Source organism: Macaca mulatta, chromosome 1, assembly GCF_049350105.2.
Source record: "Macaca mulatta isolate MMU2019108-1 chromosome 1, T2T-MMU8v2.0, whole genome shotgun sequence".
NCBI classification, from domain to species: Eukaryota; Metazoa; Chordata; class Mammalia; order Primates; family Cercopithecidae; genus Macaca; species Macaca mulatta.
Genome location: NC_133406.1, coordinates 213309828 through 213334838, shown reverse-complemented (window position 1 = coordinate 213334838; position 25011 = coordinate 213309828). Strand labels below are relative to the sequence as shown.

The window sequence follows — 25011 nt, the reverse complement described above, 5'->3', positions numbered from 1 at the left end:
TTAGCCAGGATGGTCTCGATCGCCTGACCTCGTGATCCGCCTGCCTCGGCCTCCCAAAGTGCTGGGATTACAGGCTTGAGCCACCTCGTCTGGCCAGTTGCTTGTCTTCTAAACTCACAAGCAGATGGGCAGTGGGACTCTGGGTGTTCTAAAACTCCACACCTTGGATGCCCCATGCTTGGTAGGCATTAGGGCCCTCTCTCAGCTTCCCCTGCTGCTGCCTGTGGCCAAATCTGTCCGTTCACCTCCCATTGACCATCCTCCCTCCCAAAGGAAAGTTCAAGAGTATTTCATGGCTTGAGGATTCATATTGTCATTTTACTTATTTACAGAATCAGTAAACTAACGCATACACACTATTCAGAGAGGTGGGAAGCGCTCCACAACCTTCTCCCTCAAACCTGGGCCCAGACCCCAGTCCTGGAGCACTGCATCCACCCAGTAGGAAAGGGGTCCAACCAAGACTTTTCCTGACTTTGTAACTTACAGACACAAGAGAATTGAGGGTAGAAGGGAAATTCTTGGCACCTGGACTGGAGTGGGATAAAAGGAGAGTAGGAAAGCAGTGATAGGAGAGAAGTGAGGGAGGTACATACAGTTTTATAAATAACTAGACAAGGTCTGAGCACTTTGGGTGGGGGTGGAGTGAGAAAGGCTAGAGGCATGTAGGGGCCTAAGTGGGAAAGGAAGAAATAGTGCTTGGGGCCAGAGCGGATGAGGGATCAGCTCTGGGCCTCCTTTTGCCGCATCTGTAAAGTGAGTGAGTTGCCCTAGGTGGTGTCAGAGCAGCCCGCCTCCTCGGAGATGCTCGGACTCTATGGGCTTCTAAGCCAGCCTGGGGACTTTGGAAAAAGAGCTCTGGGGATTGGCAAGGACTGGTGGTCACCGCCAGAGAGGTGGTTGATGCCCAGACAGGCTATGTCTGATCCCCGGGCTGGTACTGTGGTTCGGTGGAGGTGAAGTAGTCCTCCAGGAAAGACTGCAGGTACTCGAAGGTGGGCCTCTCCTCTGGGTCCAGACGCCAGGTCTGTTCCATGGCCTCATACAGGGACGCTGGGCAGCCTGGAGGGCATGGCATGTGGTAGCCCTGCTCCACCTGTTCCAACACTTCCCGTTTACTCATGCCTGAAGGATGGGGCTCTGTTAGTCAAAGGGACAGCCAGGAAGAAGCCCTTCCCCGTGACCATCCCCCACCCCAGCCCTACCCCTGGTGGGGCAAACCTGGGTAGGGGATTCGGCCCTTGGTGATGAGTTCAGTGAGCAGGATCCCAAAGGACCACACATCTGACTTGATGGTGAATCTGCCAAAGAGGGCAGCTTCTGGGGCTGTCCACCTGATGGGGAACTTGGACCCTGGAGAGGATGGGGGAGCAGGGAAAGTTAGTGAGGGGGTCCCTGGAAACAGCTGGATTAAGAGAATGGGGTCTGAGCACAGTGGCTCACATCTGTAATCCTAGCACTTTGGGAGGCCAAGGCAGGCGGATCACTTGAGGTCAGGAGTTTGAGACCAGCCTGGCCAAGATGGCGAAACCCCGTCTCTACTAAAAATACAAAAATTAGCTGGGCGTGGTGGCAGGTGCCTGTAATCCCAGCTACTAGGGAGGCTGCAGCAGAAGAACCGCCTCAACCCAGGAGGTGGAGGTTGCAATAACCTGAGATCGCACCGCTGCACTCCAGCCTGGGTGACAGTGAGACTCTGTCTCAAAAAAAAAAAAAAAAGAGAGAGAGAGAGAATGGGGACTTTAGGGATGAGGATCTTGGGGATCCTGAGCACAAGGGTCTCTGGGCATAGTAGAAAGGACTTGGTATCTAGTCAACACCTACTATGTGTCTAGTATAGTGATGGGCACGTTCCAAACATTGCAATAATTCTCATCCTAATAACAGCCAATACTTGGCTAGCCTTTCCTGTGTGCCAGACACTGTTTTAAGTGATATGCATGCATTAACTCATTTGACCCTCACAAAACCTCCATGAGATAGAGACTCATTTTACAGGTGAGGGAAAAGAGGCACTGATTAGTTAGGTAACTTGCCCAGATCACAGGGTTAATACCTGGCTAGGATCCACACTCAGGCATTCTGGCTACAGAATTCCCACTGTTGAACGTCATTGTCTTTCATTTAAGAATTATAGCTGTGCCTGTCACATAGCAGGTGCCTGGTAAACATCTGCTGATTTGCTGTTATCTGAATATTTTCACTTTACAGAAGAGAAAAGGCAGCTTCCGGAGGTCAGGTGACTTGCCCAAGGCCACATGGCTGGTAAGTGGCTGACCTGGGATTTGAGCCCAGAATTGCCTCTCATACTACATCAGGATGGGGGTGACTCGGGTGACCTGGGGTGAAGAAGGGTTCCTGAGTGTGTGGGGCCCCATGGAAGTCCCTTGCTGCATGGGGAGCTCTTGGAAGGTGGGGTGAGGCAGGGCACCTTGGCAGGGGTTGTACTCATCGTCCTTGATGAGACGGGCCAAGCCGAAGTCTGCGATCTTGCACACCAGCCGCTCCCCGACCAGGATGTTGGCTGCCCTCAGGTCGCGGTGAATGTAGTTCATGCGTTCCATGTAGGCCATGCCCTCAGCTACCTGGGGGGCCAAAGTGTGGAGAGATGGGAGCTCATGTGGACTCACAGCACCGTGGCCTGTGTGAGGGGTGAGGGACCATTTGAAAAACCCACTTTCCAGAGGGGGAGACTGAGGCCCAGAAAGAGAGGCAGTACCTCTCAGGCACAGCTGGAGGCACAACTGATGCAGTGGGCGGGGCCGCCCTCCCAGGCGTTTGAAGGGACAGAGAATTTGGGAACAGTTAATAGGTAGGAGGTCCGGGAGGTAAAGGCTGCTGGCCCAGTTACCTGGGCTGCCATGTCCACCAACTGGGGCAGCCTCAAATCCTGGCCCTCCGGGTTCTTGAGGAAATCCAGCAAGCTGCCTGGGAAGAGGAAGCCAGAACGTCAGCCCTAGCCCTGGCCCCAGCCCCTCCTCCTCTCGCTTGGCCCCGCCCCTCCATCCCTGCCCACCTGGACCCGCCCCTCACTTAGGACCCCGCGGGTACCTCAACCCCTCACTTGTCTCGCGCTGGCCTTGCTGCCGGACACGGACTCTGCCCACATCTCATTTCTTCTGTTCCTTGGTGCCCCGGACACGACCCACTCAGACTCCGCCCCAGACCCTCCCTCATTCCCGATTCTGCCTTCGTTAGCCCAAACCCCACACCCCCAACACCAGAGGCGCCGCCCCCAGCCCCAGATCCGTAGTGGTCTCACTCGGCCCGGCTCACACCCCAGCGCTCCAGTCGTTTTACACACCTGGTCCTTTAGTGGGACTCTACCCATTGTCCCTCGTCCCTCACAGATCGCGTCCCAGGTCCCACGCCTGAAAACTCCCCTCTTAACTTCCTCCCGAATCCCGCCCGACCAGGCTCCGCCTCCGAACCGTGACACATGAACTCGGTCACGATGTATATGGGCTCCTCCGACACGACGGCGTACAGCTGCACCAGCTTGTCGTGCCGCAGCAGCTTCATGACCTGCGCCTCCGCCAGGAAGGCCTTCGGGGACATGGTGCCTGGCTTCAGCGTCTTCACCGCCACCTTAGTGCTGCCGTTCCACGTGCCTGCTCAGAGGCTGTCTTGTCAGGACCCTCTCCCCCGATCCCAGGCCCTCGCCCCGGCCCCCGGGGGCTCCGTACCCAGCCACACATCCCCAAAGCAGCCGGTGCCCAGCCGGCGCTCCAGCGTGATGGAGCTGCGGCTGATCTCCCAGGCGTCCTTGGCCAGGCCCAGCGTCTGCGGCTTCATGATGGTGCAGGGCGCGGTGAGCAGGTTGCACAGCCCGTCATTCACCTCTAGGGGAGGGGTCATGGGGTAGTCACAGGAGGGCCAGGACACCCCCCTCCACTCCTTATCCTATACCAGCCTGGTGCCAGACCCTAAGATCAATTATAAGGAACTAGGCCCCAAATGAGGTCACAGGCCAGGAAGAAAGGCAACTCGACCCACTGAATAGGGGAACATGTTGGTGCCCAAGGAAGGGAGTGGCACCCAGAGGGAGAGATGATCCCTGTAAGCCTTTTGTAAGGCCTGGGGGCCTTCCCATAGGAGGTAGCCTCCAGCTGGGCCTTGAAGGATAAGGTGGGATTCTCACAGGTGGACATGGGGTTGGGGATTCCAGGCAAAGGTGTGGACATGAGGCGCATGGTCTTCCATGGACTTCATCCTTGGCATAACCAATCAAGGCAGAAACGTGGGCATTGACTCCTGCCTTGCCTTCACCCCCACAGCCAATTCTCCACCAAGTCAGGCCTATTCTGCCTCCTACCCAGCTTCAAAATCATCTGCTTCGTCTTTACTCCACTGCCACCAATTTAGTCTCACCATCAACAACGGCCCCTGCCTTCTGATGGACCCCTCATTCTGCCTTGTCCCCTGGCATCCAAGCTCCACCAGCAGCCAGAGTTTCTCACAAAAGTGAGACCAGCCTCTGTCACCCCCTGCTCAGGGCCCTGTGATGATGGCTCCCTGTCTGCCCACAGGGCAGTCCTGGTGCCTTGGTGGGGCATTCAGGTGGCACAAACATTCCATCAAGTTTCCACAAATTGAGGCCTTGAGGCAAGAAACTGACCAATGCCTTGCTCAGTTATTAGGAGGTGCTGCGTGGTGATGGACTGCTTTCCTCCAGAAGCTCACAAAAGCTCCTGGCCTAGGAGACCACTCCTTGGGTTCTGGTTTTGGTCTGGCCAATACTGCTTGGTAGACCCTTCCCTTCTCTGGGCCTCAGTCTCCCCATCTGGACAATGCTTCAGTGGGTTGGTTCAGGGATCTGAGGCCCCTGCCCTCACCCATGTAGTGCTGCACCAGCTCCTGCACCGAGTTGAACTGAACCCGCGTGGTGATGTAGTAGCCACCCATGTCCAGCTTGCGAATCTTGTAATGCTTCACATGATCGCCTCTGGTCTGATCCCAGTCCCGGATGGACAGGGAGTAGGCACCTGTGGAGAAGGATCACTTTGGATCTGCTGTTCTCCTCTCCCCTAGTCTGGGAGCTGGGAGAGGCCCGACAGCAGCATCCCTAGGACCTGGTCCCAGTCTTGGCCTTGACCCAAGCACCCTACCGCTCCTAGCCCTACCCCAATGGTTGGGCCTCCCAGTCACCTTGGCGCATGGCACCACCCCTACCTTTGGTGGTCTCGCTTTCCCGAATGAGAAAGGCCCCCTGGGGGTTGCCTGGTGAGAGCAGCTGCCTCTCTGCATCCTTTCTCCCAATCTTTCCAAAGTACCACCTGTTGGGAAAGGCAGGCAAGAGTCAGGTGTGCTCTGCTCAATCCTCACCTCAGCCTCCTGCGCAGTCACTTCACAAGTCAATACTCCATTTTCCCCATGTGTACAATGGGGCTGGTACACCTGCTTCACAGCCTGGCTGGGAGGATCACAGAGAAGGGGAATGTAAAATGCCTGGCACACAGTAGGTGCCCAGCAAAGGTTAGCATCTCTTCTCATTAGGTTTCTCTTGAATTAAAATTGCTTCAATCCCAGTCATCAGGGTGCCATGGACCCTCAGTTCATCTCACTCTAGCCCCTCTGTGCACTCATTTTACAGATGAGGAAGTTGAGGCTCAGAGAGGGAAAGTGACCTGTCCACAGGCTGGCTAATGAGATCTACCTAAAATCCTCTGCCCCTCACCCTAGTTCTTTTTTCACCACTCCAGTAATCAGATCACTCAGATCCTTCTCCCACCCCCACTTCCAAATCCTTTCCTCCTTTGGCCTCCAGAGCAACATGGTCTCCTGCTTCTCTTCTCTCTGGCTGCTCCCGCCCCAGCTCCTGCTCTTCTTGCACTCTCTTAGACTTGGATGTTGTCCTAAGTCTAAACTTCAACCTCAGGCCTCAATCACTCCTCTCCCTGGGTGATTCTTCCCGGGATTGAACTGTAGCCCTAAACCAACTGTGCAGGTACAATGGGGGAGCTGACATGACCACAGGTGCCATAGAAGACTCAGATGATCATGCAACTGGCCTGTGGCCATCTTGGGTTGAATTAAAGGAGCCTCGTGTTTTCAAACCAAGGGTGATGGAAGTCTTAGTGGACCCTGGGAAAGTCAGTCCGCCCCTGGGTAAGTCAGTCCGCCCCTGGGTACTAGGCACAGTTCAGGAAACAGGAGAAAGCACTGGCAAGTGGTGTGTCCAAGAGGGCAGGCGGGAGGGGGACGGAGGAAGTGTTGAAGGACTGTATAGACAGGACACATTGTCAAGTTTTTTCAAAGCCCTCCCCCCTCCCACAAGCATGACATTAGCTACTTCCTTAATAATCAGTATAATAATAACAGCACGTATTTCATGCTAGGGTCTGCCTTAATACATGTATGTATTTACTTAATTCTCCTAACAACGTTGTGAGATAGCTACCATTGTTTACCCCCATTAGACAGTCAGGACTGCAGTTGATAGAACAGGAACCCAGGCTGTCTGCTTTAGGGCCTGTGCTCCTAACCACACTACCCGTAACCACAACACTGCACTGAGCACCTCTCAGCGCTTGGTGACACTGGCTCCAAGATGTGGACACAAGCATGAAGCTCCCCACAAACCTCCTGTCCTCTGCATCATTGTCCCTCCTCTCCTTCATGCCTCCTACCACTTCCCCAGACTTGGGCCTCACTGCACTTGACCTCTGAACCTCGCCCGCCCACTCCTGTTCAGCGATGCCCACCCGCTCCTGCTCAGTCATACCCACTTCCTGCCAGCAGCCTCCACCTGCATGCAGCCTCTCCATTCCAACAACCTCCAAACATGCCCACATTTCTCCCTTCCCCAAAGGAAACTATTCTAAGTTCCATCTTGCCATCAACATTCTGCTGTATCTTCTCGCCTTCCCTTTACTTGAAAAAGTGCTTCGCACTTGGGTCTCCAATTCCTCACCTCCCACTGCCTCCCAGGTTCTGCTGTCTGGCCTCCGCCTCCCACCCTCGCACAGAGAAATCTCTCACCAAGGTCACCCCCACTGCCAAATCCAGTGGCAGCCTCTGACACGCCCTCTCTAGTTTCCTGAAGCTTCTGCGCTCTCTTGGTTCTTCTGACTTGGCCTGGTCTGGATTTCCTCACTTCTCCAGTGGCTCCTTCTCCTTCGAGGGCAGGTTTCCCCAAAGTGGGGTCCCAGAGCCAATCTTTTTCACTCTCTGCTCTCTTCCTTAACCCTCTATATAGCTTTTTAAAAAAATTTTAATTAATTAATTTTTTTTGAGACTGAATCTCGCTGTGTTACCCAGGATGGAGTGCAGTGGCTCCATCTCGGCTCACTGCAACCTCCACCTCCCAGGTTCAAGTGATTCTCTTGCCTCAGCCTTCTGAGTAGCTGGGACTACAGTTGCCTGCCACTACACCCAGCTAATTTTTGTATTTTTAGTAGAAATAAGGTTTCACCACGTTGGCCAGGCTGGTCTTGAACTCCTAACCTCAGGTGATCCACCCACCTCAGCCTCCCAAAGTGATGGGATTGCATGCATGCATCACTGCCCCTGGCCCCCTCCTATTTAGCTTTAATGATCATCTTTACTTTCATGAGTTCCACATTTCTGCCCTAGCCCACTGTGACTTCTGCAAGGACCATAGCAAACAAACTGAGGAGTCTTAGTGCCAATTAGGAAAAGGTGCCCCTTCCTTTGGGCTGATTCAGGGGCATGGATTAGCATGGGCTGGTTGCCTGCCATACAAAGCACAACCTAATCGAATTGCTGGCAGCCTCCTCCACATGGATGTTCCTCTCCACAAACCACAATCCAACAAGTACCCCCTAGAACTCATGAACCTATACCTGCTCCTGTGTTCCCTGCCTTAGCAAATGGTGCTATCATCCACCCAGCTCCTTAAGGAGACTTTGAGTCACCCTTGATTCCTCCCACTCCCCATAACCCAAATCAATCACAGAGTCCTGGATTCTCACTTTGCAGTCTCTTCAATCCCTTCTTTTCTCATATATGTATGACATTTGTGAGGATAGCTTTTTAAAAGCTTTATGAGCCTCAGTTTCCTCATCTGTAAAATGGGGACAATAATAATAACAAGGGGCTGGACATGGTGGCTCACACCTGTAATCGCAGCACTTCGGGAGTCTGAGGCAGGAAGATCACTTGAGGTCAGGAGTTTGAGACCAGCCTGGCCAACATGGTGAAACCCCATCTCTACTAAAATTAACAAAAATTAGCCAGGTGTGGTGGCGTGCACCTGTAGTCCCAGGTACTTGGAAGGCTGAGGCAGGAGAATTGCTTGAACTCAGGAGGTGAAAGTTGCAGTGAGCCAAGATTGAGCCACTGCCCTCCAGCCTGGGCAACAGAGCAAGACTCTGTCTAAAATAATAATATCAAGGCCAGGCATGGTGACTTATGCCTGAAATCCCAGCACTTTGGGAGGCCAAGGTGAGAGGATTGCTTGAGCTCAGACGTTTGAGATCAGCCTGAGCAACATAGCAAGATTCTGCTTCTATAAAAAAATATATATATATAAAAATTAGCCAGGCATGGTGGCACACACCCGTAGTATCAACTACTCAGGAGGCTGAGGTGGGAGGATCACTTGAGCTCAGGAGTTTGAGGCTGAAGTGACCTAAAATCATGTCACTGTACCCCAGCCTGGGCAACAGAGCACGCCCTTGTCTCTTAAAAAACTAATAATATCAACAGTGTTATTGTGAGAGTTAAATGAACCAAGGTGGTAAATACTTGCTGTAGTATACTTGCTCAAGTATATAAAGGCATTCAATGAATGGTAAATTCCTGCCTCTTGGGCCAGGCCTCGGTGGCTCATGCCCGTAATCCCTGAACTTTGGGAGGCCAAGATGGGTGGATCGCTTGAGCTCGGGAGTTCAAGACCAGCCTGGGCAACATTGCGAAACACTATCTCTACTAAAAATACAAAAATTACCTAGGCGTGGTGAAAGAATCATCTGAGCCAGGGAGGTCAAAGCTGCAGTGAGCTGTGATTGTGTCACTACACTATACTCTAGCCTGGGCGACAGAGTAAGACCCTGTCTCAAAAAAAAAAAAAAAAAAAAGAAAAGAAAAGAAAAATTCTTGTCTCCTTAATAGAATTAATTCCTAGTAATGCTCCCTTGCACTTGTTCAGCACTTTACAATTTTTTTTTTTTTTTTTTTTTTTTTTTGAGACGGAGTCTCGCTCTGTCACCCAGGCTGGAGTGCGGTGGCCGGATCTCTGCTCACTGCAAGCTCCGCCTCCCGGGTTTACGCCATTCTCCTGGCTCAGCCTCCCGAGTAGCTGGGACTACAGGTGCCCGCCACCTCGCCCGGCTAGTTTTTTGTACTTTTTAGTAGAGACGGGGTTTCACCGTGTTAGCCAGGATGGTCTCGATCTCCTGACCTCGTGATCCGCCCGTCTCGGCCTCCCAAAGTGCTGGGATTACAGGCTTGAGCCACCGCGCCCGGCCAGCACTTTACAATTTTTTAAAGCTCACACACTGTTGTTTTTACTGGGAGGCAATATGTATAATGCTGAGCAAATGCAGCTTAACTATCTGGGTTCATACATCAGCTCCACCACTCACTAGCCGTGTGAACTCGCACAGGATATTTACTTTCTCTGTGCCTCAACTTCCTCATTTGTAAAATAGGGTAATAGTAGTTTCTAACCCTATTAATACACAGACAGTACTTTCAATAGTGCCCAGAACATAGTACATGCTCTGTAAGTATTATCTACTACTATTATTATCAGTATAATCTTCTTTTATTCTCACAATGACCTTACAAAATTATTAGATAAGGAGACAGGCTCAGACTGGAGCAATGACTTGTCCAAGAGGTGGCCTTGGAGTCTGGACTCCAGGGTCCTGTCCATAGGGCTGGCCTTGCCGCAATCCTCACTTACTCTTCAGCCTGGATGGAGTCAACAGGGGCCACATAGTTGCTGGGAATGTAGCCAGTTTGTCCGGAGCTGAGAGACCGAGCCTCCCACCAGTCACCTTCACTGTAGGCACAGAACAGGGCATGGTCAGCAGCACCCCCAGCCCCCAAGGCACCCTGGGGCCAGGTGGAGCCACACAGGACTGCAGAGATGAATCCTGCCAACCCCCCATCTTGGACACCCCATCACCACCAGGTCTTTTGTCTGCTCTGCCCCAGCCACTGCAGCTTCCCTGGGAGGGCTTGTCCCTGCAGAAGGAATAAGCTCGGGGGCACTTGGGCCTCTTAGCTTCTTCCATGGGCTCCTCAGCTGGGCTGGGCTGGGGATTGGGAATACAGTGGACAGCTGACTAGGTCACTTCCCCACAGAAAATGGCTACAGATTTCCTTCTGGATAAAATCTAGACTTCTCAACGTGGCTTAAAAAGCCTGGCAGAGGCCAGGTGTGGTGGCTCATGCCTGTAATTCCAGCACTTTGGGAGGCCGAGGCAGGTGGATCTCCTGAGGTCAGGAGTTCGAGACCAGCCTGGCCAACATCGTGAAACCCCATCTTTACTAAAAATACAAAAAATTAGCCAGGCGTAATGGCTCCTGCCTGTAGTCCCAGGATCACTTGAACCCAGGAGGCGGGGGTTACAGCAAGTTGAGATTGCACCACTGCACTCCAGCCTGGGAGAGAGAGTGAGACTCCAACTCAAAAAAAAAAAAGCCTGACAGAATCTGCCTCTGCCTACCTCTCTAGCCTCTGTTCTCTCCCATTCTGCATCCCGTATTTTATGAACCACCTAAGGTGAACCACTTTGTGGTTTTCAGAAGTTATCATTTATTCTCATTCTCTGTCACTCTCTTCCTTTTTTCCTCCCTCTTATTTTTTATTTTTTAAGTATTTATTTATTTTTTTGAGATGGAGTCTTGCTCTGTTGCCCAGGCTGGAGTGCAGTGGCGCGATCTCGGTTCACTGCAACCACCTCTCGGGTTCAAGTGATTCTCCTGCCTCAGCCTCCCATGTAGCTGGGATTACAGGTGCACACCACCAGGCCCAGCTAATTTTTGTGTTTTTAGTAGAGCCTGGGTTTCACCATGCTGGCCAGGCTGGTCTTGAACTCCTGACCTCAGGTGTTCCACCCGCCTTGGCCTCCCAAACTGCTGGGATTACAGGCGTGAGCCACCGCACCTGGCCGTCTATCTCATTTTTATAGCCTCAGCTTAAAAAATCACCTTCTCCAGGCCGGTTGCAGTGGCCCAACACCTGCCCACCCACCCCCCACCCCACCCCCCACCCCACCCCAGCACACAGTTGCAATTATCCAGGGTTTTTATTTTTATGTATATGTGTTCGCAACTAGGCTGGAGCATTCTGAGGCTAGGGACCAGGCGGGATTCCTGTCTGGGTCCTGCTTCCAGCCCAGACAATGTTCTGACTAGGTGGCCTGGTCACTTACGTATTATTCAGGATGTGGAACTTCTCGCCCTTGGTGAAGGTGAGGTCATCCTCAGTTCGAGCCTCATAGTCATACAGGGCGATGAACAGGGTCACTCCAATCCCTGCAGAGTCAGGGCTACTCAGCAGGGTAGGGCATGGGGCAGAAGCACCAAGGGGGCTGCACCCCCAAATTCCTGTTCCCCAGCCAGGCGCTGCACCTCCCCACTCCTCTAGTGCCCCGGCTCCCAAAGGCCTTTGGAGTCTAAGGAATTTCAGATTTGGTCTCCACAGCTTAGGACACACAACTTCAAGCCCATTCCTCCCACCACGGAGGATCCCCTTGTTGCCCACTCCTCCTCTTCCCCACCAAGAAGACTTCCCATCTGGGAAGTGGCTCCTAAAAGGGCAAGACGTTTCTCTTTGTCACTTGCATCTGTCACAGGGTCATGCCCCTCTCAGCCTGGGAGTAGAGCTTCCTGACCCTCCCCTGCAGACTGTGGTTTCTGACGGTAGGGCTGTACAGACTCCCTCAGCCTGTGTGATCTTGAAAGCGGGGTTGTGTCTGCCACATCCTACTGGAGGCTCCTAAGGGCAAGTCCGCATCTCCTCTTCTTCCCTCAGTTTCTCCCAGGATCCAGGCAGCACCTGACTCCTGCCCCCTGGACTCACCTGACACACCCCTGATGGTGCCACCATCAAGGAAGCCAGGGTTGATGGCCTGAGAGGAGAAGTTGCTGTAGTTGGGGATGTGGACAAATGATGATGCAGGCTGGGCCTTAGTGGGGTCAGGCCCATAGTGGTCTGCTGCCCCGTAGCTCCTGAAGTCCCCTTCCAGGCCGGCATCCTCTTTGGCCGTGGCCGCCGGCTCCAATTTCTTGCAGTACACACAGCCCATTCCAGGTTCCCTGCTACAGAATGGGGCATGCCTCACTCAAGGGCCCCTGCCAGGTGCATCACTCTGTGCACACACGTGTACGCACATGCTCATACGCTCATACAGGCACATGACTTTCTCTCTTGGGCCTAGATTGGGGTCCTCCCTCTAAGGGAAAAAAGCGGAGCCGGGCCACCTACTGTACCGTTCAGTCTGCCTCACAGTATGTCCCCGCTCAGTGCTTCTCTTTCCATTGGCTCGTGTCTATGTCTCCGGGGCTGGCTTTCTACATTGGGATATTGCTATGCTTATTTGTATATTTTTGCCTCCTATTGCTTTGTTTTTTGTTTTGTTTTGTTTTGAGACAAGCTCTCACTCTATTGCCCAGGCTGGAGTGCAGTGGCACAATCACAGCTTGCGGCAGCCTTGATCTCCTGGGCTCAAGTGATCCTCTGCTCTCAGCCTCCCAAGAACTGGGACTCCAGGTGCGTGCCACCACCCCTGGCTAATTTGTTCGATTTTTAGTAGAGACAAAGTCTTGCTATATTGCTCAGGTTGGGTCCTAATGCTTTGATATGTTGTGTTTCTGTGACTCTTTCAGTGTGCTTGTACATGTGTGTCTTTGTGTGTCTCTAAGTATGGGTGAGTTTGCCTGTGTGGGTATGCGTGTGTGTGCAGCTCTTTATGGATGTCTGTGTGTCTGTGTGTGCAGGTTTGTGTGTATGTGACAGTGTGTAAAAGTCTCGATGTATGTGTTTGGCTGCATGTGTGTATGTCTGTAAGACCGTGTTTGTGTGTATGTGCTTCTGTGTGAGTCTATGTGTGCCTGTCTGTGTGAGTGGGTGTCTCTGTGTCTGTGTGTCTAGGAATGTGCACGTAGCTCTGTGTGGGAGCAGTGTGCCTGTCTCTGGATGTATCTCTGCGTGTATGTCTATATATCTGCGCATGTTTGTGTGTGAGTGTGTGTGAGGCTGTGTGTCTGCACCTGGAGAGTCACTGCAGAGGGGGATCAAGGCCATTTCCTGTCATGGGTCCAGTCTCCAGCCTCTCAAGCTGCCTCATTCTGGCTCCCCCATCTGTTACCTAGCAACAGGGTCCTTATAGGAGGAAGGGGCTGTGAGGAGTTGTGGGGTTCAGGAAGGCCACCCCCACCCTGTTTCGTGACCCTGAAAGCCCTCAGTCCACCCCACTCACCCCTTAGGCCCCTACTCCTGGGTCAGTGGGGCTGCGGCATGATCCTTGGGAGGGGTCAGAGACCTGAGGGTGAGACAGAAGGACAAGGAAGATGAAGGCTCTGCCAATGTTTCTGTCAGCAGCTGCCCAGCTCCTGCCCTCTTCAGGAAGCCAGAAGGCCTGGGCTCTGCCCCAGCATGACTTCTGCCTTCAGTTTCCTTCCTATCACCCCTGGCACACTTACACAACCACTGTCACACAGGGCACACCACCCACACCAGCTCTCTTTCACACTCATACTCACGGGACACACCAGCACAGTCTCGCAACAACACTCACAGCATGCATTTGCATGAGTGTGCATGCCAACACCGTCACACGCCAACAGAGGCTCTAACAAGCCCAAGCTCACAATAACACACACACAGACACATGCACATATACATGTGGTGCCTGCCAGGTTAACAGACACACACACTCAGACACGCATGATTTTGTACATTATAATCATCTCTCTAACAGGATTTCTATCAAGCCATGCTCAGCTCCCTCATAGTCCCCAGTCACCTTCTCCTAAAAACCAGTTCTTCTGGCCGGGCGCGGTGGTTCATGCCAGTAATCCCAGCACTTTGGGAGACCGAGGTGGGTGGATCACAAGGTCAGGAGTTCGAAACCAGCCTGGTCAATATGGTGAAACCCCATCTCTACTAAAAATGCAAAAATTAGCCAGACGTGATGGTGGGCGCCTGTAGTCCCAGGTACTCGGGAGGCTGAGGCAGCAGAATCACTTGAACCCGGGAGGCAGAGGTTGCAGTGAGCCGAGATCGCACCACTGCACTCCAGCCTGGGTGACAGAGCAAGACTCTATCTCAAAAAACAACAAACAAACAAACAAAAAACAGTCCTTCTTCTGAACCCTGCTGTGCTCCCAGCCACCCTAGGGTTCCATGTGGTGGCTGAGTGACAGTGGATACCTGCCTCCAGAGCTCTGCCCCTATCCCCATAGCAGGGAAAGGACCACGTCAGAAGTTGGGGCCACCAGAGTCCCTTGGGAAGGCCCACAATGAGCCAACTCTTTTCTGGCAGCTGTATCCTCTGAGCAACAGGGCAGGAGGTCATTGAGCAAGGGTCCCCCACACCCTGCCAGAAACTCTGCCATTGCAACACTCAGAGAGGAACTGACTGGTGAGAAGGCTTGGTTTCCTAAGATGTGAGAAGAATGGAGAGTTGAGGGTGGGGCCAATCCAGTGAACCCTGATTTGCCCCAGAGGGGCCCCAAGGTCCTAGAAGCAAGGACCCACCAGCTTCTCCTCTTGATCCCCAGTCCAGTTACCATTACAGATATTCTCTTCCTCTTCTCTCTGGGTCCTGTCCTTCCTTCCTAGCACCACTCACCTCTTCCAGGAAGTCTTCCTGGATCCACCAGCTCCAGTTGCCTGGCCGATGGTTCCGTCACATCAGTGCTTTGGTCTCCACCCTAGCCCCACCTGCCCCTCTCACCCTTTGCTGTAAGTGTGCTCTCATGTGTGTGTTGGGTGGGGGTAGGGGCCTCACACCCATGTGGTGAACTGTGGGGCGGGCTGTGGTGAGAAGCCTGCCCTAAAATAGCCCCTGTTCACTGGGCCCTGCCTGAGACCTGTGCCCTGGGACCCCTCCCTGGGATGAAACCACTGTGTCTAAAAGGCCCCAGGATGCTACAGGGCTAGTCAGAGCCAGGGCAGAAAATAGAGGTGGAGGACTGGAAGCCATCCAGGGCCCAAGGGGAGGGATTTCAGGGACTGGTGACAACAGAAATGAGGCTGATACAAAAACGAGGGTGAGGCCGGGCACAGTGGCTCACACCTGCTATCCCAGGACTTTGGGAGGCCAACGCAGGATGATTGCTTCAGCCCAGGAGCTTGAGACCAGTCTGAGCAACATAGGGACACCCTGTCTCTACAAAACAGAAATTTTTTTAATTAGCCAGTCCTGATGGCACCCACCTACAGTCCCAGCTACTCGGGAGGCTGAGGTGGGAGGATTGCTTAAGCCTAGGAGTTTGAGGCTGCAGGAGCTGTGATTGTACCGCTGCACTCTAGCCTGGGAGAGAGAGTAAGACCCTGTCTCTATTTTAAAAAGAAAACAGAAAAACCAAGGGTGAGAATAAAGCCTTCTCACAGGAAGACACACACACACCTCAAATGGTGCACCGTGCTGATACCCAGATCCACACAGCCCTTCAGCCCCTTCTCAGATGGCACGCTACCTCAGCTGCCTCATGCAGTCTCAGGCTACTCTGCAGATTCTTAGCACAAACATCTTTCAGTGTACACACACCCCATATACACACACGTCCAGCCCTCATGCGTCTTCACATAGATGTGTATGCACACGCATGTGCACACACACACACACACATCTTCTATACAAGAATAGCAAATATAGAATTTATAGCACTTACTATGTGCTGGCCACTGCATTAAGCACTTTACCTATATTATCTCATTTTATCCACACAACCCTATGATTTAAGTATTATTATTATTATTATTAATTTATTTATTTTGAGAGGGAATTTCGCTCTTGTCACCCAGGCTGGAGTGTAATGGCATGATTTTGGCTCACTGCAACCTCCGCCTCCTGGGTTCAAGCCATTCTCCTGCCTCAGCCTCCCGAGTAACTGGGATTACAGGCGCCCACCACCATGCCAGGCTAATTTCTGTATTTGTAGTAGAGACAGTGGTTTCACCATGTTGGCCGGGCTGGTCTTGAACTCCTGACCTCAAGTGATCCACCCACCTTGGCCCCCCAAAGTGTTGGGATTACACGTGTGAGCCACTGCACCTGGCCTAAGTATTATTATTATTGATGAGGCAACTGAGGCACAGAGAGGTTTGGAAATCTGCCCAGGGTTGGCTAGTCACAGTGGCTCATGTCTATAATCCCAGAACTTTGGGAGGCCAAGGCAAGAGGTTTGCTTGGGCACAAGAATTCGAGACCAGCCTGGGCAATATGGCAAATTCCAGCTCTATAAAAAATGCAAAAATTGGCCATGCACGGTGGCTTACGCCTGTCACTGCACTCCAGCCTGAGCGATAGTGAAGCTCCGTCTCGATAAGAAAAAAAAAAAAAACCTCCAAAAATTAGCTTGGCATGGTGGCACGTGCCTCGAGAGGCTGAGGCAGGAGGACCGCTTAAGATCAGGAGGTAGAGGCTGCAGTGAGCTATGATCATGCCACTGCACTCCAGCCTGGGCAAAGTAGTGAAACTCTGTCTCAAAAAAGGCGGCCACAGATATGATGCATCCTGGTGTTTGGCTCCAGAATCTGAGCTTTCAAGTACTTCTCTCCATTGCCCATCACAGATACAGACAGATGCAGCCATTCCTGCTGGCATGCACAAATGCAGATGCCCCCACACTGTCCCCCTGCCCCCCACATAGGGACACACACACTCACACACACACAGACACACACACACAGATATACACAGCTCTCTCCGGTGACACAGACCCACATAGAGCTCTCCTCTATAGAACATAGACTTATACAATCTCTCATGTTCACACACAGATACAATGTTGCCACTTCCAATAATACCCACGTATATATTGCCACAACATATCTCCATCAGACCAAGGGGATCCCTGAATTCTGCATGCCCAGTATGGCTGGAAGGAGAGACTATCAGCATCTGAGAAGGAAGCTCTGTGGGCTCAGGAAGAGCCCTGGCACGGCTGACAGTGTTGTCAGCAGGCAGAGGTAGGCAGTTCTTGAGTCTTACCACTTCCAGACTCGATACAGACCAAAGCCCTGGCCAGGCCTGGCTCTCTGGGGACCAGTATGCTGAGGGGTCAGGGGATGTAGGGCACAGGGTATGGCATCTGCATGGCCCAAGGCAGTGAGGGGCCACACTGCATGTAGCCATGTTCATGCTGTTTTGTCAGAGGAAAGAAAGAGATGGGGAAAGATAGAAAAAGGAGAGGCAGAGAGAGAGAGAGAGAGAGAGAGAGAGAGAGAGAGGCAGAGTTTGAGAGATACAGGGAGATAAAGAGAAAGAGCCAGAGACAGTTAGAGAGACAGAAAGAGAGACAGAAGGACGAGCCAGAGACAGAGAAATACAGCGTGGTAGGCTGGCAAACTGACTCTCAAAAAAATAAAAAAAGCCCTGATCTGTCGCATTTTCTGATTTCCATGGTGTAAATATTCCCACCATGGCTGATTTAAAGCTACCAGAGTGAGTTCCTGAAAGCTGGGGTGGAAGAGATGCGCAGAATGAACTCCCCTGAGCCAGTAACTAGCTGGCTCCAGCACACACTGCCAGCAAGAAACAGAGACAAAGAGACAGAGGCAGAAACGAGAATTAAGGAGAAAGAGTAACCGAGAGACAGAAAGAGACAGAAACAGAGAGAGGCGGAGATGAAAAGAAAGAGAGAGAGAGCTAAAGAGACAAGGAGGGGAAAAGACCTCGGAGGGAGAGCAGATTGGGTTCACTCTGCTCAGGCATCTACATAAAAATAGCCCTAGGACTCGTCATCCTCCCCTTACTCTGATCTCTATGTGCCACCAATCCTTTGGAGAGTAATTTGACTTCCTAGAAATCTGGGTGGCAGTAAAAATATGCTAATTTATTAAATAGTGACTAGCATCTTGCCAAGCAATTCCCAGTCATGGTCTTGTCTAGTGAACCTATGAGGTGGGTTTATGACTGCCCTTATTTTACAGATGAAGAAACTGAGGCACAGAGATGTTAAGTAACTTGCCCAAGATTACACTGTGACTAAAGGATGATAAAATGCAATGCTGATCAATTTGTTGCCAAAAACCACTGTAACCACTGGTCCATTCTGCAATCCTAGTAGAAGCAATAATGCAAGCTTGTCCAACCCACAGTACATGGGCCAGATGCGGCCCAGGACAGCTTTGAATGTGGCCCAACACATATGAATAAACTTTCTTAAAACATTATGAGATTTTTTTTTTTTGGAGATTTTTTTTTTTGAGACAGGGTCTCACTATGTTGCCCAGGCTGAAGTGCAGTGGCATGATCTTGGCTCACTGCAACCTCTGCCTCCTGGGTTCAAGTGATTCTCCTGCCTCAGCCTCCTAAGTAGCTGGGACTACAGGTGTGCTACCAACATGCCCGGCTAATTTTAGTAGAGACGGGGTTTTACCATGTTAGCCAGGGTGGTCTCGATCTCCTGACCTCATGATCTGCCTGCCTCGGCCTCCCAAAGTGCTGGGATTACAGGCATGAGCCACTGCACCCGGCCTGTTTTGCAATTTTTTAAAGTCCATCAGCTATCATTAGTGTTAGTGTATTTTATGTGTGGTTCAAAACAATTTTTCTTCTTCCAGTGTGGCCCAGGGAAGCCAAAAGATTGGACATCCCTGCAATAACGTGTGTCTCTTAAGGAGCACCTAGTGTTCTGAGCCCTGTGCCTCATGCTCTGAATCCTTGATCCAGCAGGCAGGGCGCAGGTTGGGGGAGGGAGGGGTGCGGGAGAGAGAGAGAGCGAGCCATATCTGCCCAGATTTTCTCAGGAAGTCACTGAATCTGAAGAAGCCAGGTCTCTCTTTTCTCAGCACTGAACTTGGCTGCCTGCTAACACCAGAAAGGCGGCAGCTCAGAAAGTAGCCACAGCATCCTTCTGGGCACTTAGTTCTGTTTATAAATATGTCTCTTGAACATCTGGTTTACAGGAGTTGGCTCCGAGATCACCATCAGGGTCAAAATCAGGTTTACAAGTATCAAACTAAGGTCCAACCCTGGACCATAGTGCTCCCCACTTCAACATCTGCCCTGTGGCCCTCCCCAGCTCCATTCTTCAGTAGCTCTGTGACCTTGGATCTTTGACATAAGCCTCTGAGCCTTAGTTGCTGCATCTGCACCTTCTGAGCAGTTGTTGTGAGGGCTTCATGACATGTGGCTCTTGCCCAATGTGCAGTGGCCAAGTGTGACCAATAACCAAAACCAGAATGGCCCCCAGGGACCATTTACAACTCCACCCTTTCTTTTGCATAGGGAGAAGTTATTTTCCCAAGATCACACAGTCAGACAGGGGATTCAAAGTCAGGACTATTAATTCAAGTCCAGAGTTCTGCTCCCTCCCCCATGGCTGTGTTCTCCAAAGCCCGAGCAGGAGATCATCCTGTTCCTAACTAGTGAATGTCATACTTCCGGTCGAACACACCACCCCTGTAATATGGCAGCTGGTCACCCAGCAGGGAGGGACCCTGCCTCCCACCCATCCCTACTGCTGGACATAGGAACCCCAGGTTCACCCATTCTTTTTCGAGGCCCATACTTCCCAAAGCTATGCCAGTTCTTTGATGTAGACACAGGATGTCCTGCCCCCGCAACCCTCACCAAGTGTCTGTGGGATCTAGAGGCAGATTTAGGCTCACATTCTAGCCTGCCTGACAACTGACTTAAGGCATTGGGCAAGTCAGTTTATCTCCCTGAGCGGCAGCATCTTTGCCTATAAAATGAGAATACAAATGTCCACCTCCTGGGGTTGCTTCTCAGCATCAAATGGGTTCTCATCCTTGAAAGCATCAGACATACAGTAAGTGCCCAGTGAACTTTCACTTCCCTCCTTTCCCTTGAGAAAGGTCCTCCATGGCAATGATGGTATGGGACCAGAGGGTACAGGACTGGGCAGGGCTGAGAAGAAACAGAAGTTCCCAGGGTGAGGTGAGAGGGCTGAGCTGGCCCAGCTGCCTGGGGGATTTCACCAAAAGGGAACTGGGACTTTGGGCAGGGGCAGGAAACCACCATCCTGCAAGAGTTCCGGCTTCTCCTCTGGGCTCTGGGCTGACCGGGGGCAGGCCAGGGTTGGAGGAGCAGGGAGCAGGTGACTCCCATCCCACTGTGCCGCATCTCTCACTAGGCTCTGTCCCCCAGACCGGGCTTCCATCCCTCATCCCCAGTCCTCTCATAGAGACCCTTCACCCTGCTGAACCCCAGCGCCTTTGCTGAATCCCCATTTCTCTCGCTGAGACCCCCACTGCTCATTAACTCTTTCTTTCCTTCCTTCTTTCTCTCTCTTTCTTTCTTTCTTTCTTTCTTTCTTTCTTTCTTTCTTTCTTTCTTTCTTTCTTTCTTTCTTTCTTTCCTTCCTTCTTTCTTTCTTTTTCTCTTTTCTTTCTTTCTTTCTCTTTTTCTTTTTCTTTCTCTCTCTCTTTCTCTTTCTCTCTTTCTTTCTTTCTCTCTCTCTCTCTTTCTTTCTTTCTCTCTCTTTCCTTTCTCTCTCTCTTTCTTTCTCTTCTTCTTTTTTTTTTTTTTTGAAACGGAGTCTTGCTCTGTCGCCGAGACTGGAGTGCAGTGGCCGGATCTCGGCTCACTGCAAGCTCCGCCTCCCGGGTTTACGCCATTCTCCTGCCTCAGCCTCCCGAGTAGCTGGGACTACAGGCACCCGCCACCTCGCCCGGCTATTTTTTTGTATTTTTTACTAGAGACGGGGTTTCACCGGGTTAGCCAGGATGGTCTCGATCTCCTGACCTCGTGATCCGCCCGTCTCGGCCTCCCAAAGTGCTGGGATTACAGGCTTGAGCCACCGCGCCCGGCCTTTTTTTTTGAAACAGTGTCTCATTCTGTCGCCAAAGTTGGAGTGCAATGATTCAATCTCGGTTCACTGCAACCTCCATCTTCCGGGTTCAAGCAATTCTCCTGCCTCAGCCTCCTGAGTAGCTGGGATTACAGGCATGCGCCACCATGCACAGCTAAAATTTTGTATTTTTTTATTTTTAGTAGAGACGGGGTTTCGTCATGATAGCCAGGCTGTTCTTGAACTTCTGACCTCAGGTGATCCACCCACCTCGGCCTCCTAAAGTGTTGGGATTACAAGTGTGAGCCACTGTGCTTGGCCTTCATTAACCACCTTTCATCTCACACGATCTTTTCTTGAGGCCTCGAAACTGCCTCCTGAAGAAGACATGCCCACCCAACCCTGTGTGACTCCACCACCACCATGGTGAGGCCAGGTGTGTGCAGGGGGTGTTTGGGGGTAGCCTTTACCCTCCATGTGGTCCCGAAGCCATCAGCAGTTTTTTCCACTTCTTGTGGGTAAAAGCGTTTTTCCACCTGTTGCTGAAAACCACCCACCAGCCTCTAAAACATAGCTCTTTAGGTGCCATCTGTCCTGGGACTCAGGATTTTCAGGAGATGGGAGCCATGGGGGTGTCCAGGGGCAGGCGAGGGATGGGAGTCTAGATTTCAGTGTGGCCAGACAGGAAGCCCCGTCCCTGGTTCCTCAGGGGAGGGGGGCGGTGAGGAGGACATCCTGCCTTTTCCCACCTTAGGTCAGCCCAGTCTGCTCCCCGTGGGAAAAGCCCTGCCCCTACTTCTCCAGCTCTGGGGTTCCCTACTCAGCCTCCTGAGGTCTGGCCACTTCCTTTGCCACATCAGCTCCAGGTGGCTGCAGAGAACACCCGAACATCCACCTGTGTGCTCAAGGGTTCATGCTCATTCACTCAGAGACCAAAACATACAAACACTCACACCCTCACTGGAGGAGGGCATGGGAGCACCGACTCACTGGAACGGGAAGTGGTCATGAAGCCCTGGAATCCCACACCCTCCTCCCTGGTGGGGACATGAAACTTGGTCTGGATGAGGTAAGGATTCAGGCCTCAGCTCAGGCTACATCAGAGACGAGATGTCCTGGACTTCTGGTCCCTACTGTTGGCCCTGCAGGTTGCCAACTCCCAAATCTCCATCTTCCCATCTGTGAAGTGGGAACAGGGTCCTGCTCTCCCATCACCACCACAGTCGGAAGGATGCTGAGGACGTCAGGGTCCTTGAGAGTACACACCCGAGGTGTGGCCAACTGGGTGCGGCACCAGAGAGGGTGCGAGACAGATTTCAACTCTGCTGACCTCCCCAGTGTGGGCCCTCATCAGAGCCATAGACTGTTTATTTAGATGTCAACTGAGCGCTGGTCCCTGGAGGCCCTGTCAGTGAGAGCAGGGCTGTCTGGTCCTCATCCATGCTTTTTGTTGCTGTTTTTTTTTTTGTTTTTTTTGTTTTTTTTGAGACGGAGTCTCACTCTGTCGCCCAGGCTGGAGTGCAGTGGCCGGATCTCAGCTCACTGCAAGCTCCGCCTCCCGGGTCCACGCCATTCTCCTGCCTCAGCCCCCCGCCCCCCCCCCCCCCAGTAGCTGGGACTACAGGCGCCCGCCTCGTCCAGCTAGTTTTTTGTATTTTTTTAGTAGAGACGGGGTTTCACCAGGTTAGCCAGGATGGTCTCGATCTCCTGACCTCGTGATCCGCCCGTCTCGGCCTCCCAAAGTGCTGGGATTACAGGCTTGAGCCACCGCCCCCGGCCTCATCCATGCTTTTTGTTGCTGTTTTTTACAGACAAAATCTCACTCTCTCACCCAGGAGCTCTCACTGCAGCCTTGAACTCGTGGATTCCAGCGATCCTCCAGCCTCAGCCTCTGCAGTAGCTAGGACTATAGGCAGGTGCCACCACTTCTGGCCTTCCGGCTAACTATATTTTTTTGTAGAGACAGGACGGGGGTCTCCTGTGCTGCCCAGGCTGGTCTCCTCTGCATGCTTTTGAGATAGTGAAGGGGAGGCTCGCTGAGTCAGGGATAGCCCTTAACCCTTTAGGACACTCAGCAAATACTGCTTTCTACACCTGATCCTCGTGGGGGAAGGGTGGACACGAGGATAATTTCTCCCCATAGTTCAGATGAGGAAAAGGAGGCCCAGAGAAGCCCCGTAACTTGCCTACAGTCACACAGCAATTAAGGGCCCAGTCTTGCTAAGAACCCAGGTCTCTCAAACAGCAGATCCTCCAACTCAGGATCCCTAAACACAGCGGCATCGCGCCCTCCTAAGTCGGGAAGCCCCCCCCCCCACCCACCAGACCGAGGATTCAAAAAGGGGGCGAAGGTGGAGAGCAAAGGGGGCTGCCCCCGCCAGGAGCCCCGCTGCGGCCCAGTGCGGCCCGCCCTCGCGTTGCCATGGAGGCAGCCCCTGCGGGCACTGGCGGTCAAAGGCAGGATTTCCGTCGGGGAGGCAGCAATTCCCGGATCCCGCGGGGAGCGCGGGCCGAGACCGCCGCGGGCGCGGAGGGGGCGCCCGGAGAGGCCAGTCCCTGCTGAGGGCGGGGACTTCCCCAGGAAGAGGGGACCCACGCCTTGCGCACCGGGAAGGAGTCCCCTGCAGCCCGGAACCCACCGCAAGGGCGGGCCGGGAGGGTCGCGGCCGCCTACGTTACCCTGCGGGTTGTGGGCTTCACCCCGACTTCGGCCGGCTCGGAAAAGGGGAACTTCCTGGACCCGCAATTGCACCTCAGGTTCTCCGTCCTCCAGAGATCGTTCTCCTCGACCCTCTTCCCGCCAGCTTCCTCACCTGTTCCCTCCAGCACCCCCACCCATTTCCCTTCTCCCGGACCCATCAGACCCGTCGGCTTCTCCCCGAAGTCCCACTCTCACGATCCCTCCAGTTTCTCCCCCAGACCCTCCTGGGGTTCCCCTTAGTCCTTCTCCCCCGCCTGTCTTAGCCCCCCTTCCTAAACTCTCGTAAGTCCCCTCCATTCTACCCACTAGACCTTTTTGGGGTCCCTTTGGTCGGCTTCCCCGGTGCTCCCCTCCGCCCTCTCCCCCAGGTTTATCAGCCTTGCTCTCCAGGTCGCCAGTTTTACTCTTTAGGCCTTTTCGGGCTGGGGTCCCTTTGGCTGTCACCTTGCTCAGGTGTCCCCCCACACCCATGTTCAGGCTTTCTTCCCCTCCACCCCCAGTCCTCTCCCCAGAGCCCCGAGGGGGAGGGCACTGCCTGACCTGCCCAGCCCCCACCCGACGCGGTCTCTTACCTGGAGCCAAATTCTGCCTGGCCCCGGAGCGAGCCAGCCGGGGCTCCAGCAGCCGCGAGTGCCGGCGTGCGGGGAGAACTGGGGTGCTGCCCGCTTCTGACCGCCGCCCCTGCTGGGCAGGGAGGAGGAAGCCGCCTCGGACTTCTCTTATTGCAGTCGCGGCGGGCGGGCGGTGGTGGTGGCGGGGAGACAGTCACGCCCCAGCCCCAAGCCAGCTGCCCGCAGCGAGGAGGCGCCCTCAGATCCCAGGCCCACCCGCCCCCACCTTCCTCCTCCCCAGGTTACGGGAGGTCAGGTCTGTCACCCTCCAGACCTGAGTCCCCAGCACGGCCTTCCCAAAGGCCCCCTCCAAAAGTGCAGTTTTCGCACCCCTGAAGCACCTGTTCTTTCAGGATCATTGAATTGGAGGTTAAGAGGGGCTTTTCTCCATCACTGAGGACCAGATCGGGACTGGCCTTACTCGAGTTCTCACAGCCAGTTGACTTCAGACTGCTGTCACCAGAGCCACTGGACATGGATCACTTGGACCCTGTCAGCATGCCTTCCCTTCCTCAGGGGCTGGGCACTGGGGACACAGGGCAGTGAGCAGCAGAGGACCTTTCTGTTAGGCAACTGCCTTTCAGAGGAGCGGGAAGGGTGTCAGCCTCCCCCACACACCCAAGTTTTAGAAAAACTGGGCAGGGGGCAGTGGCTCAGCCTGTAACCTCAGCACTTTGGGAGGCTGGGTGGGAGGATTGCTTGCGCCCAGGAATTCCAGACCAGCCTGGGCAACATAGGGAGACACCATCTTTTGTTTTCTAAATTAGCTGGGTGTGCTGTTGTACCCCTGTGGTC

General features: G+C 53.1%; 1 protein-coding gene across 20 annotated transcripts; it reads right to left on the bottom strand.

Moving 5' to 3' along the window:
* Window positions 1-297: 297 nt before the first annotated feature.
* FGR (FGR proto-oncogene, Src family tyrosine kinase) lies at window positions 298-24744 on the bottom strand. Of its 20 annotated transcripts, XM_077994754.1 has the most exons (15): window positions 24558-24744; window positions 15219-15311; window positions 13944-14080; window positions 13398-13460; window positions 11999-12237; window positions 11349-11451; window positions 9872-9970; window positions 5173-5276; window positions 4836-4985; window positions 3687-3842; window positions 3432-3611; window positions 2852-2928; window positions 2432-2585; window positions 1222-1353; window positions 298-1125 (listed from the first exon to the last, which is right to left on the bottom strand). In XM_077994754.1, the coding sequence occupies exons 5-15, from the start codon at window positions 12222-12224 to the stop codon at window positions 917-919; spliced, it is 1590 nt and encodes a 529-aa protein (XP_077850880.1). In that variant the 5' UTR covers window positions 12225-12237; window positions 13398-13460; window positions 13944-14080; window positions 15219-15311; window positions 24558-24744; the 3' UTR covers window positions 298-916.
* Between the last annotated feature and the right edge of the window lie 267 nt (window positions 24745-25011).